This window comes from Eptesicus fuscus, chromosome 13 (assembly GCF_027574615.1).
Source record: "Eptesicus fuscus isolate TK198812 chromosome 13, DD_ASM_mEF_20220401, whole genome shotgun sequence".
Classification (NCBI taxonomy): Eukaryota; Metazoa; Chordata; class Mammalia; order Chiroptera; family Vespertilionidae; genus Eptesicus; species Eptesicus fuscus.
In genome coordinates, this window is record NC_072485.1 from 2,148,243 (window position 1) to 2,162,199 (window position 13,957).

Sequence of the window (13,957 nt, forward strand, 5' to 3'; positions counted from 1 at the left end):
AGCCTGATCAACCCCTAACCACTCCCCTGCCAGCCTGATTGATGCCTAACTGCTCCCATGCCAGCCTGATTGCCCCTAACTGCCCTCCCTTGCATGCCTGGTCACCCCTAACTGCCCTCCCCTGCAGGCCTGGTCCCCCCAACTGCCCTCCCCTTCAGGCCTGGTCCCCCCAACTTCGCTCCTCTGCCAGCCTGGTCACCCCTAACTGCCCTCCCCTGCAGGCTTGATCGCCCCCAACTGCCCTCCCTTGCAGGCCTGATCCCTCCCAACTGCCCTCCCCTGCTGGCCATCTTGTGGCAGCCATCTTGTGTCCACATGGGGGCAGCCATCTTTGACCACATGGGGGCAGCCATCTTGTGTGTTAGAGTTATGGTCATTTTGCATATTACTCTTTTATTAGATAGGATAGAGTGTCCAGCGTATTCAGGGGTGAGGAGAAGAAGGCAGTAGGAAGACCTCCAAGTGTCTCCTGTGGGTGACTGGTGCTGGTGGAGCCCTGGGAGAGAGTGAGGGTGGGGGCTGGTTCATTTGTGAAAATGTTGAGTTTGCCCACAGGACCTGAACAGCAGACATGGAAACAAGAGTTTAGACTTAGGAGCAAGCGGTCTGCTCAGACCCGTGGGAAGAGGAGCTCATCCAGGGATCCTTGGATCTGCCATTGGGGGAGGGCTGGAGGAGGGGCTCTGCCATTGGGGGGAGGGTTGGAGGAGGGGCTCTGCCATTGGGGGAGGGCTGGAGGAGGGGCTCTGCCATTGGGGGGAGGGCTGGAGGAGGGGCTCTGCCATTGGGGGGAGGGCTAGAGGAGGGGCTCTGCCATTGGGGGGAGGGCTGGAGGAGGGGCTCTGCCATTGGGGAGGGCTGGAGGAGGGGCTCTGCCATTGGGGGAGGGCTGGAGGAGGGGCTCTGCCATTGGGGGAGGGCTGGAGGAGGGGCTCTGCCATTGGGGAGGGCTGGAAGAGGGGCTCTGCCATTGGGGGAGGGCTGGAGGAGGGGCTCTGCCATTGGGGGGAGGGTTGGAGGAGGGGCTCTGCCATTGGGGGAGGGCTGGAGGAGGGGCTCTGCCATTGGGGGGAGGGCTGGAGGAGGGGCTCTGCCATTGGGGGGAGGGCTGGAGGAGGGGCTCTGCCATTGGGGGGAGGGCTGGAGGAGGGGCTCTGCCATTGGGGAGGGCTGGAGGAGGGGCTCTGCCATTGGGGAGGGTTGGAGGAGGGGCTCTGCCATTGGGGGGAGGGCTGGAGGAGGAGCTCTGCCATTGGGGAGGGCTGGAGGAGGGGCTCTGCCATTGGGGGGAGGGGCTCTGCCATTGAGGGGAGGGCTGGAGGAGGGGCTCTGCCATTGGGGGGAGGGGCTCTGCCATTGGGGGGAGGGCTGGAGGAGGGGCTCTGCCATTGGGGGAGGGCTGGAGGAGGGGCTCTGCCATTGGGGGAGGGCGGGAGGAGGGGCTCTGCCATTGGGGGAGGGCTGGAGGAGGGGCTCTGCCATTGGGGGGAGGGCTGGAGGAGGGGCTCTGCCATTGGGGGGAGGGCTGGAGGAGGGGCTCTGCCATTGGGGAGGGTTGGAGGAGGGGCTCTGCCATTGGGGGGAGGGGCTCTGCCATTGGGGGGAGGGATGGAGGAGGGGCTCTGCCATTGGGGGAGGGCTGGAGGAGGGGCTCTGCCATTGGGGGAGGGCTGGAGGAGGGGCTCTGCCATTGGGGGGAGGGCTGGAGGAGGTGCAGCCATGAGGGCTGATGAAGAACTGCCCGAGGGGAAGGCAAAGTGGGGTGAAGGCAGCAAGAAGTGTCAAGAACAGGACGGCCATCCATCCTTACGGCCAGGATGAGTCCTTACAGGTCGGTGCTGCAGAGAGCTCACTGGTGGAATGGGGTGGCCGGGTGGGGAGGCAGCGGAAGTTTGGGTCTAGAGTGTGGAGGAGTGGTAGCGGGGGCACCAGTGCATGAGGTTACAATTTCTTTTTTTTTTAAAATATATTTTTATTGATTTCAGAGAGGAAGGGACATAGAAACATCAATGATGAGAAGGAATCATCCGTCGGCTGCCTCCTGCATGCCCACTACTGGGGATGGAGCCTGCAACCTGGGCATGTGTCCCTGACCAGAATCAAACCCGGGGCCTTCAGTATGTAGGCCGATGCTCTATCCACTGAGCAACACCAGCCAGGGCTGAGGCTGCAATGTCAAGTGCCTTGGCTGTGAAGGACAGAAAGGGCGTTGGCCCAGTGGGAAGAAGGGCGGGTGGTTTTCTGCTTAAGACGGAAGACAGAGCAGGGTGCATGCTGGAGGCAGCGACGGGGCGGGCGGGAAGGCTGTGTGCTGAGAGTAAAGAATCTTCTGGGTGGAGCCTGAGGATGAGGTCGGAGGCCGGGGGCAGGGGTGGGGGGTGACTGGCTTTAGACAGGTGGGGTCCCACCTCTGCTGCTGCCCCGGGAAAGGGGGTCCAGCAGATTCGAATGCGGGTAAATTCGCAGGGGGCTAGGGCCAGAGATGGAGAGGGTTTCCTCATGGTCTCTGGTTCCTCCTCTGTTGTCAGATGACTGGTAGAGCAGACAAGATTGAAGACACAGACAACCCAAGACCCTCCCAATTAGGACCCCAGTGCCCCCCCCCCCGCACCCCCTCCCACTCAGGTGGATGGTAGACCTCTGGCGTCTGGGAGGAGGGCGTGCCCCAGCTCAGGTGCACAGAGCACCGCCCTGGGCTGGCAGCTCAGGTGACGCCGCCTGCACGGTCTGAGGCGGGTGCTGGGAGAGCCACCCTGGGCTCGGCGTCCAGGGCTCTGGCTTCAGGCGCTCACCCACCGACCCAGGCCCGCAAAGGGGATGCGCACACCGCTGCTGCCCTGGCGAGGACGACACGCGTGCTTTAAAGCTCCCCCGGGCTGGCATCATGCATCCACGGGCGTCCCAGGGCCCAAGGCAAAGGCCACGGAGGCACGGCCATGGAGGGAGGCGGGCCCGGGCGTGGCATCACTGAGCTCACTCCCTCCTGCTCCTGCTCCTGGAGGCTGTCTGAGGGGCGGACTGGGGAAGGCGGGGGTGGAGGGTGGGGAGGGGTGGGGGGTGTTGAAATGACTTCCTTGCAGACACAGTTAAGTCAGCTGATCAAAATGCCCCGCTGGTGTGGCTCAGTGGTTGAGCATTGACCTATGAACCAGGAGGTCAGGGTTCGATTCCCAGTCAGGGCACATGCTACCTCAGTAGGGGGCGTGCAGGAGGCAGCCAATCAATGATTCCCTCTCATCACTGATGTTTCTCTCTCTCTACCTCTCCCTTCCTCTCTGAAATCAATAAAAATATATTTAAAAAACACACAACAAAATAAAACAAAAAAATGAGCCTCGTGATCTCACCTCATTCCAATCCCAAAGCTGCTCTGCCCGTCCTTCCTGGTCACCCGTCACTCAGGCCCCAAATAGCAGCGTCTGCCATGGCTCCTCATGTCCTCTCACACCCGCATCCTTTTCATCAGCCAGTTTCGTCAGCTGCATGTTCACAATGCAGCCTGAACTCAACCACCCCTCACCCTGGTCAGGTCCCCCACAGGTCTCCCCCGGACCACCCAGCGGCACCCCGACCCTGCACAGGGCCCCGGCAGCTCTCCCCTGGTTACGGCGCTAGCTTCCTCGCCGGGCTTCCTGCTGCTGCCCTCGCCCGGCCTGAGTCTGGTCTCCAGTGGGGACCATTTACTCCTATTCCACCACCAACAAACACATGGGGAATGACATGGTGTTTTTACACACACAGGACAGAGGGGATGGAGGCGGTGACTCCTGAGAGGGAGAAACCGAGGAGGGCCCAGCACACGGCCTGGGAAGCTTCCCGGCTGAGCCAGAGCGCTCGCAGCCGACGGAGGCGCTGAGGACCTGGGAAGGCGAGGCAGGGAGGATGTGCAGCGCCAGGGACTGCGGACGGCCCCTGGATCCCGAGTGCTGACAGCTGGGTGTGCCAGGCAGGTCCCCAAGGCCAGGGGAACCCCAGCAAGGGTTAGGGGACAGCTGTCACCTCGGGCCAACCTCACCGCTACTGAGGCAATCCCTTTGGAATATTCTTCCTGTCTCCCAGGAAGTACACAGTGTTTCCGTTCCAGGGGCGCAGTAGTCCTGTCCTGGCCCCCGTGAGCTCCAGGATTGTCCTGCCAGTGCCCCCGGCTGGCCTTCCTCAGCCTTGGCGGTTCCCTCACCTGCCGGCACCCATCGGAGGCCAGAGGCACGGGTCCCCGGCCGCTCTGAGCTCCCTCTGCGAGGCCTGTGCCGCCTGCCCGGGTGCTAGGTCTGCACACCATAGACTATCCCAGCCGTTTAGTTGTTCCGGATGGGGGAGTACACTCACTTCCGGTTAGAAATAAATCACACAAATTTGTGTTCACATAAAATCCTGCACACAGATGCTTGCAGAGGCCTGGTTTTGTCACACGGAAACGAGACACTCGGAAATGCCCTTCCGCCGGTGCGGGGGTGAGCACCCCTCAGGGAGGAGCTCCACGAGCCAGGGTGACGGCTCTCGGGTGCATCGTGAGACGTGAAAGAATCCGCTCAGGAAGGCACCTGCTATGCAGCTCCCTCTGAATGGCGTCCTGGGAAAGCAGAACTAGGGACAGAACACAGACCAGTGGCCGCCAGGGCCTACAGGTGGGTGTGAGGCCACACAGGTAGGGGACTTTGGGTAATTGAGCTGCGGAGCATGCTTGTACACAGCTGTCAAATCCGGAAGAACTCTGCACTAAAAGTGGTGAATTTTACTGTATGTAAGCGGCATCTTAAAAATTATAAAAAATTAGACTGTCCTTCTGCTCATGACTTCCCAGCTTACCTTCCTCTTGCCTCACACTTGCCCAGAGGCCTTGTCCTGGCCCTGCTGCCTCTTTGGCGTCCTCTACCGAACGCTCTTCTGCTCACTCATCCCCTTCAGTCCCATTGCTGTCTCTGCTGCTCCTCCAGATCTCAGCCTCCTCCTGTCTCAGGGCTTTTGCATATGCCGTTCCTTTGCTAGAATGCTCTTCCTCAGATATTTAGAGCTCATTCTCCTGTTCCAATCAGGTCTTTGCGCAGATGCCATCTCCCCAGAAAACATTTCCCTGCCATCCTGCCTGTAACAACACCTCCATAGGCTCAGACATGTCTCCTTACCCTGCTTTATTTTTTCCAAAGCATTTATCCCTAGCTGACGTATTTATTTCCTTGTTTATTGTACACCTCTAACTAGAATGTAACTCCAAGGTGTCAACAGATGGTAGATGATCCCTGCACCCATTCAATGCTAACAGGAATCCCCAATTTGGGGTGTGGTGAAAAAGGAAACATTATTCAGTGCAAAACAACCCAATGGTGATACAGCACAGTTGCAAGGCAACTCTCCGGCCAGGCCCCTCTCCAGCTAGACAGCTCTGCTCTGCTCTGCTGAGACAGTATCAATGTTTTAGCTCAACCAGGGAGATCCAGTCTTAAAGGAACGGGCACTCTCAGTGAGAGAGGAGCTAATTTATATGGCCAGAAGTCCCTGCCCCTGGTCCCTGATTGTCTTCATGCATATGAGGATTCAAAGTCCTTGCAGTTTGATTGGTGCAAAAGGCACTGTACTGATTGGTCAGAATAGAACCACTCTGATTAGCCAGAGCTGAGCAGCTGTGATTGGATGGGGAAAGCCTCAGTCCTATTGGTTGAAATAGGATTCCAGGAACCTCCTTTTTAAAGATGGCAGGACCAGAGTGCAGGCTGGCAGGCAGGCAGTTCAGTGTCAGCTTCCAACTGCAGGGGCTTGTCCTTCCCACAGGGTTCTCCTCTCCTGGCTGAAAGGGGCTCAGCAGCAGGTGTGGAGGCCTCTGTCTTATGATGACTAAGGCAAACAGCCACCAAATTCCCAGACTTGCTAATTACCTCCCCACAACATTGCTGTGTCTGATTAAACTCTCAGAAGGCAGGCATCATAATGCCCATTTCACCCATGATCAAACCAAAGCATCGCAGAATTCAAAGAACTGCCCTAGCCAGTGTGGCTCAGTGGATAGAGCATCAGCCTGCAAACCAAAGGGTCCCAGGTTCGATTCCACTCAAGGGCGTGTACCCTGGTTGCAGGCTCCTCCCGGGCCCGGGCCCTGGTTGGGGGTCATGCAAGCGGCAACCAATCGATGTGTCTCTCTCTGTCTTTCCCTCTGTCTTCCACTCACTCTAAAAATCAGTGGAAAAAATATCCTCGGTGAGGATTAAAAAAAAGAGAAAGAACATACCACAACCATGTGTCAGAGCAGCTGGAGCACAGCTGTCTGCGTCCGTGTAGCCTTCTGACTTCTGCTCGACTAGCCAGCTGCCAGGGCAGGTTCCTTCTCAAGCCCTGCCCATTGCACTCACTGTGAGGCCGCGCCCCTCTGCCAGGACGCGGGTGGTGGATGGAGAAGCCGTGAGAAGTTGAGGGTGTATGTAAGAAAGCCTTTATTGTAGAAGCCAGTGGCCATCTAGCTGTCAGACAAAACAGTCTTCACAGCCAAGTCCCACACAGGAAGCTGTGCACCGGCTAATAGACGAACACATCTTTCCCACTGAGCAGCAGCCTCTGCACCCACAGCCGCTGTCTGAGCAGCCGCACGCTGCCTCCCTCACCGCACACAGCGGCGGCACGGAGCTCTGGGCCTCGGCCCCACGCTGCCTCCTCACCGCACACAGCGGCGGCTCGGAGCTCTGGGCCTCGGCCCCACGCTGCCTCCCTCACCGCACACAGCGGCGGCACTGAGCTCTGGGCCTCGGCCCCACGCTGCCTCCTCACCGCACACAGCGGCGGCACTGAGCTCTGGGCCTCGGCCCCACGCTGCCTCCCTCACCGCACACAGCGGCGGCTCGGAGCTCTGGGCCTCGGCAGCTCCTCTAGCCTCTAGACTCTTCTCTGGCCTCGCCAGCCTCTTCGGCCTTCGCATAGGTCAGTCCCGGGGGCAGCCCGAGATTTTCATTCGCTGCTGCTCCCAGATCGCCACCTTAGTTTCAGCTCACGGTTCTAATGGATTCACATGTGTATCTTCGAGGGTTCTATTACTTCCTAAGGACCTGGCATGTTTCATCTAGGATCTGAGTTACCTAGCGCAGAGGGTCCTCCACACACTGGCACTCCCACGTGGCCGCCAGGAAGCCCACGCGCTCCCTTCTCCGAGTGTAGGAACTTACGTTCCCAGACCCAGCGTGGGGCCCACCTCATACTGGCAGGTGATAAATGACTTAAAAAAAAAGAAAAGAATGGTAAAAACCACCCCCTGGGCTCTCCAGATTGGTTAGCAGTCAGAGATGCAATCTCTCTCTCCAGCCACCCGGGAGCCATGATTTAATGTCACCCATCGCCCTCCCAGTTCTTAGGTTATCTCTGGCCCAAAGCTGATACCACAGGCAGGAGGAGGGGGAGGGCAGAGGTTGACGGCTTGTATGGAAGGATCCTTGCTCGCCTGGCTCCCCTAGTCTACAGCTCACTACTGCCCCCACTCAGCGGCGCTGGTCTCCTTCTTCCCAATCCTCTACTCTGAGGATCGATTGTCTCCGCAAGACCTGTGCCTACCCAGGCCAAAGAATAAGGACTGTGGTTCAATCCAGGCACTGCTGGTGGGAATGCAGCCATGGAAAACATATGGAACTGCCATTTGACCCAGGGATCCCACTCCTAGGAATATACCCTAAGAAACCCAAAGCACCCATCAGAAAGGATGGATGCAGCCCTGTGTTCACAGCAGCACAATTCACAGTAGCTGAGATCTGGAAACAGCCCAAGTGCCCATCAGCAGATGAGTGAATAAAAAAGCTGTGGGACATTCACACCATGGAATACGATGCAGCAGTAAAAAGAAGGGTCTCTTACCCTTTGAGGCAGCATGGAAGGACCTGGAGAGTCTCATGCTAAGCGAAGTAAGTCAGTCAGAGAAAGACAAGTATCACGTGATCTCACTCATATGTGGAATCTAATGAACCAAATAAGCTGATGAACGGAGTGGACCCAGAGCCATGGGAGCATGGAGCAGAGTGCGGAGTCTCTGAGGGAAGGCGGGGCAGGGCGGGTGGTGGGAGACAATCAACCAAAGACCTTGTGTGCATCTATGCATGGCCCATGGGCACAGACAGTGTGGGGGGTGAGGGCCTGGGGCGGGGGTGGGCTGCAGGGGGTTGCGGGGGGGGGGGGGAAGGGGACATATGTAATACTTTCAACAATGAAGATAAAGAAAATAAAATTAAATAAAAAATGAAGATTGTGGCCCAGTAGTCCTAGCTCAGTTCTGACGAAGCAGCCCAGCCAGACGTGTCAGACGTCACGCACAGGCAGCGTGGCAGCAGCAGCAGGTACAGTCGCTGCGCCCCGAGGACAGTGCATTTTCCACCACAGCTGCCTTCTGCCTGGGAGGCGTGGGGGTGCGTGGCGGGGGCCAGGCTCGCTCAGACCCTCTCCTCCCGCCAGCCCAGCTCTCAATGACGGGGCTCTCCCCAGAGAGTCTACGTCTACTCAGCAGAGTGGGGCTGCTCTTCGGGGTTGGCAATGCCTTTGGCCTGGGCCCCGGGGCGGAGTCTCTCCGGGGGTGCGGGGAGCACCAGGGGTGGCTGAGCGGGGCTGTGAGCGGGGCTGTCGAGCTCCTCTTGGGCTCTTGTGGGCCACAGGGTCTCTCACAGGGACGGGGCCCTCAGCCGCACGGGACATGCGGAGGCTGTGGGCAGAGAGGCGTGCGCGGGGGCGCTTGCCCGGATCCTGGCTTCCGGGGTCGCCGAGGGGGGCAGCACAGGGGGGAGCAGGTCCCAGGCCTGCAGGGGGCAGCGGCATCAGGGCTGCGACTAGAATAAGAGACCAATGGAGAGTGAGTCAGAGGATTTGCAAGTGGACACAGCAGTGCTGTGTGCACCATTAACCTTCCTTCCGGAAGCTCGGCCCGCACGGCATCTCTGAGCTAAGGACCCTCAGCCCTCAATGGGGGAAGCAGGGCTGTACTCGCTGGTGGGACAACGCGGGGGACGGGGGGCAGGGGGGGAGGTGCGGAAGCTGCCTCCCGCCATCTGATGGGGCCTGAGAGCAGAGGAGGAGGGAGGGAGCGCCAGGCAGGCCCGACTCACCTTGCGGACCCGGTGGATCCAGTTGAGATAGGCTGCGACCTTGGTGTACACTCCCGGGGTGCTGGGGCCCCCACAGCCGTGGCCCCAGCTCACGATGCCCACGACGTGCCACAGGTCGGAGTGATGCATCAGGGGCCCCCCGCTGTCTCCCTGGGAGAGGGCAGGGCGGGGCTGCTGGGTAGGTGGGCGGGCGGGGTGGAGGGTGGGCGTCCCAGTCCCCCCCTCCCTGTGCCCCCCTGCGCCCGCCCGCCCGGTGCTGGCACTGTCCCTGCGGCCTGGAGTGTCCTTCTCTTTGGGGGCAAAAGCGTTCAGTTGGAGTCACGTGAGTTGGGGTGTGCGGAGACCCAGCCTCACAGCGGCAGGTGCGGCGCTGAGGGCTTGTCTTCCTTTGGCACCGCATTCCTCCCAGCACCGAGCCCGCAGCTCGGCTCGTGCACGTTAGCATGTCCTAGGCCCGTGGTCCGCAAACCGCGGCTCGCGAGCCACATGCGGCTCTTTGGCCCCTTGAGTGTGGCTCTTCCACAAAATACCACGTGCGGGCACGCACGTACAGTGCGATTGAAACTTCGTGGCCCATGCGCAGAAGTCGGTTTTCAGCCTGGGCGAGTCTGTTTTGAAGAAGTGGTTCTAACGCCGAGCCACACTCAAGGGGCCAAAGAGCCGCATGTGGCTCGCGAGCCGCGGTTTGCTGACCACTGTTCTAGGCCATTGGATTCAACCCATGAAAAGAGCAAAGATCCCTGCCTTTGGGTAGCTTAGAATCAAATGGAGAGGAGACGGGAGGGGAGGGGAGGGGAGGGAGAGAGCAGAGGGAGAGGGGAGGGAGAGGGAGAGGGGAGGGAGAGGCAGAGGGAGAGGGGAGGGAGAGGGGGAGGGGAGGGGAGGGAGGGAGAGAGAGGGAGAGGGGGAGGGAGAGGGGAGGGAGAGGGGAGGAAGAGGGAGAGGGGAGGGAGAGGGAGAAGGGAGGATAGTGGAGGGAGAGGGAGAAGGGAGGGAGAGGGGAGGGAGAGGGAGAGAGAGGGGAGGAGAGGGGAGGAGAGGGACAGGAGAGGAGAGGGAGAGGGGAGGGAAAGGGAGAGGGGAGGGAGAGGGGAGGGAGATGAGAGGAGAGGGAGAGGGGAGGAGAGGGAGAGTGGAGGAGAGGGAGAGGAGAGGGGAGAAGAGGGGAGGGGAGGAGAGGGAGAGGAGAGGGGAGGAGAGGGGAGAGGGGAGGGGAGGGACAGGAGAGGAGAGGGAGAGGGGAGGAGAGGGACAGGAGAGGGGAGGAGAGGGACAGGAGAGGGGAGGGAGAGGGGAGGAGAGGGGAGGAGAGAAGAGGGTGAGGGAGAGGGGAGGAGAGGGGAGGGGAGGGGAGGAGAGGGGAGGAGAGGGGAGGGGAGGGGAGGAGAGGGACAGGAGAGGAGAGGGAGAGGGGAGGAGAGGGACAGGAGAGGGGAGGGGAGGGACAGGAGAGGAGAGGGAGAGGGGAGGGGAGGGGAGGAGAGAAGAGGGAGAGGGAGAGGGGAGGAGAGGGGAGGGGAGGAGAGGGAGAGGGACAGGAGAAGAGAGGAGAGGAGAGGGAGGAGAGGGAGAGGGGAGGAGAGGGGAGGAGAGGAGAGGGAGAGGAGAGGAGAGGGGAGGAGAGGGGAGGGAGAGGGGAGGAGAGGGGAGGGGAGGAGAGGGGAGGGGAGGAGAGGGACAGGAGAGGGGAGGGACAGGAGAGGAGAGGGGAGGAGAGGGGAGGGGAGGGGAGGAGAGGGAGAGGGGAGGAGAGGAGAGGAGAGGGTAGGAGAGGGGAGGAGAGGGGAGGGGAGGGGAGGGGAGGGGAGGAGAGGGAAGGAGAGGGGAGGGAGAGGAGAGGGGAGCACACAGACAGACAAGATGTCCAAGAATAAGAAGTGCACTTACTTGGGTGTCCGCCTTTTCAGTTCCTATAACCCTTGAGGCCTCTTCCTTCCAAACCAATGGCTTGGTGGCCACACTGCTGTCCCGGCCCCACCCCCACTGTGCGCCTCCCGAGGGAAGACAGGGTCCCAAAGCCCAGCACTCACCTGGCTAAGAGGTGACTGAGAGGCCCCTTTCGAGGGGGAGCTGAGTGGTGAGGATGGGGTGGGTCGGTGGGGGTTTATTTATTTATTTATTTATTTATTTACGTATTTATTTATTATTATTTTTAAATCCTCACCTGAGGACATTTTTCCATTGATTTTTAGGGAGAGTGGAAGAGAGAGGGAAAGACAGAGAGAAACATGGATGTGAGAGAGACATTGATTGGTTGCCTCCTGCACAAGCCCTGATCAGGGGCCGGGCCGGGGAGGGGCCTGCAACCGAGGTACATGCCCTTGACTGGACTCGAACCTGGGACCCTTTGGTCCACAGGTCGATGCTCTATCCACTGAGCCACACCAGCCAGGGCAGGGTTAGGGGTTTTAATGAGAGGGTCTCAGAAGAGCCTCTGGGGTGTGAAGTGAGAGCATGGCCAGGGGTTGGTCCCTGTGGGGAGGGGGAGGGCGGGTACACGGCACCGGGGCCACCCAGCACGAGGGGGCTCTCGAGTGCAGTGCCGTAGCTGAGGACAGGACAGGGAAACCGCACGGAATTCCTGCCCTCAGGGGCTCATACGCTGTAGAAGATGGGACATAAGGGTGGGTGCGCGGGTGTGAAATACCGATCCGCTTAACCTCCTTCTGCTCATCTCCATCCATCTGTCCATCCATCCCCGTGTCATTCTCCGACTGTCACCTCTCTCCCTGCTTCTCTCCCTTCCTTCCGTCCGCACACGGTGAGGCCTTCCATGTGGGCGCTCCGCCCCGGGGCTTCTGTGTCTCTCTAGGACCCACGTTCCTACCCATGGGATTCCCTCTGCTCCGCCGAGGCTCACCTGGCAGGTGTCCACGCCGCCCTGCAGGACGCCCGCGCACAGCATCTCCGCGGTGACCTCCCCCTGGTACGCGTCCTCCGCGTTGCACCGCGCCCTGTCGATGACCTGGACCGAAGCCTGCAGCAGCTCGTCAGACATCTTCCCTGGAGGCGGAGACACACCACTTCCTCGTCCTTGCCTTGGCCCCCAGCCCAGGTAATGCCCCGGGTCACCGGCACCCGGGCCTCCAGGATGGGCTTTTCTGACGGTGGCCCTCCTTCCGCCCCCTCCGAACACCGCCCCCTCGGCCCTGCGGCCCGAGCCCAGGACTCACCTGCACCCTGTTCTGTAAAGCCCCACCCGATGACCCACAGCGGGGTGGCCGGAGGGAGCTCCTGGTCAGAGAAGGGCAGGCAGATGGGCCTGAGGAGGCCTGCGGGGAGCAGAGAGGAAGGGGGAGCCCGGAGCAGGAGGCCCTGGGGTTAAGCCTCCATAACACACAGTCCACACGATGTTAATAGAAGTGGAAGGAGAAAAAGGGTTCTACAGTCAAATAAGTTTAGAAAATGTGAGTTAAACACAATAAAACAAATTATTTTAAAAAATGTCTCCTATCTTTAGTATACTAAAGTGCTCCAAAAAGAGCTAAAGTATAAAAATGTTTCCCAAACTTATTTGAGAAGGAACCCTTCTTTTTCCCAAGGAACCCGTGTCCTGTGGAACCAACAGTTGGAAATGCTGATTTAAATACTGCCTTATAGCCCGGCCGGTGTGGCTCAGTGGTTGAGTGTTGACCTATGTACCAGGAGGTCAGAGTTCGATTCCCGTCAGGGCACATGCCCGGGTTGCAGGCTTGATCCCCAGTGTGGGGCGTGCAGGAGGCAGCAGATCCATGATTCTCTCTCATCATTGATGTTCCTCTCTCCCGCTCCCTTCCTCTCTGAGATCAGTAAGTATATATTAAAGCCAATGAAATAGCGTCCTACGTAAGCATGAGTGGCACCACGGAACTGCACCAGCTTCTGTGGCGGCCTTGCCAGCGGTGAGCAGATGGACACAAGGACCCCTTGGCAGGGATGGTGGGAGGCTCTTGGCATCGGCTGGGGTGGAGGATGGATGATGACCGCACCTCCACGACTGGAGGAACCTGTGACCCTCACTTAAGGTGCCGCATCTGGAGCGCTGGTGGGGGACAGTGGGAGAGCCCTGGTGGGGGACAGTGGGGGACCTGAGCCTCCTGACATCCAGGATGTGAGGCTGACGGATTTGCCGGGAGCAGATGGGCAGCGGGGGCCTTAGAGAAGTGATGAGCTCAAGGCCACGTAGTGAGCGAGGGGCAGAGCGGGGATGTGAGCGGAGCCGAGGGCTCTGCCCCAGGTGCCACCACTCACCTGAGAGTGTGAGTGGGTCCTGCAGCTTCACCAGGGCGATGTCCTTCTCCTTGGGGGCCGAGGCGTTGTGCTCGGTGACGAAGATCTTGGCCACAGGCAGGGCTGGGAAGCTGCGGAGTGTGTCTGAGCCGACCCTCACCTTCCAGCCGGGCACGTCGAGATGCTTCCTGGGCAGAGCCAAGCAGGAGGAGGCTTTGCCAACGGCGGTCCCCAGGGCCCTGGGTGGGGGGGTGCTCAAGGCCCTGCCTCAGGAGGTAAGGATGGTGCGGGCAGGGGTGCTGGAGAAGGGACGGCCTGAGGAATCCCCGACCACAGGCCACGTTCTAAAGGGGATTGATCCCTTCCCCAGGGACACCTGCCAGCGAAGGTCTAACGGAGGGCTGCTCTCCAGGCCGAGCGCGGGGCCTTCCCAGTGCGTCTCCTACACGCCCTCACGGTACCGCCTTTGGGCAGGTACTGTACTTATGTACGTGACTCTTCCTTCTGACACCAGACACAGCGTAGGGATGGCTCCCAGGAGAGGTTTACAGCTTCTGTCGGATTCTCAAAACAGGTTAAGAAATTGGCCTGGCCCTAGCTGGTTTGCTCAGTAGATAGAGCGTCGGACTGCATGTGTCCAGGTTGCGGGCTCGATCCCCAGTGTGGGGCGTGCAGAAGGCAGCCGATCA

General features: G+C 59.9%; 1 protein-coding gene across 1 annotated transcript in view; it reads right to left on the reverse strand.

Moving 5' to 3' along the window:
* Positions 1-8,181: 8,181 nt before the first annotated feature.
* TMPRSS4 (transmembrane serine protease 4) overlaps positions 8,182-13,957 on the reverse strand; it is a 36,404-nt gene continuing 30,628 nt past the window's right edge. Inside the window, exons 9-13 of the mRNA XM_054725085.1 lie at positions 13,290-13,456; positions 12,233-12,331; positions 11,920-12,062; positions 9,060-9,209; positions 8,182-8,783 (exon numbers count right to left, since the gene is read on the reverse strand). Of these exons, the coding sequence (XP_054581060.1) occupies positions 8,772-8,783; positions 9,060-9,209; positions 11,920-12,062; positions 12,233-12,331; positions 13,290-13,456 (571 nt within the window). The 3' untranslated portion in view covers positions 8,182-8,771. The remainder of the gene's footprint in view (positions 8,784-9,059; positions 9,210-11,919; positions 12,063-12,232; positions 12,332-13,289; positions 13,457-13,957) is intronic.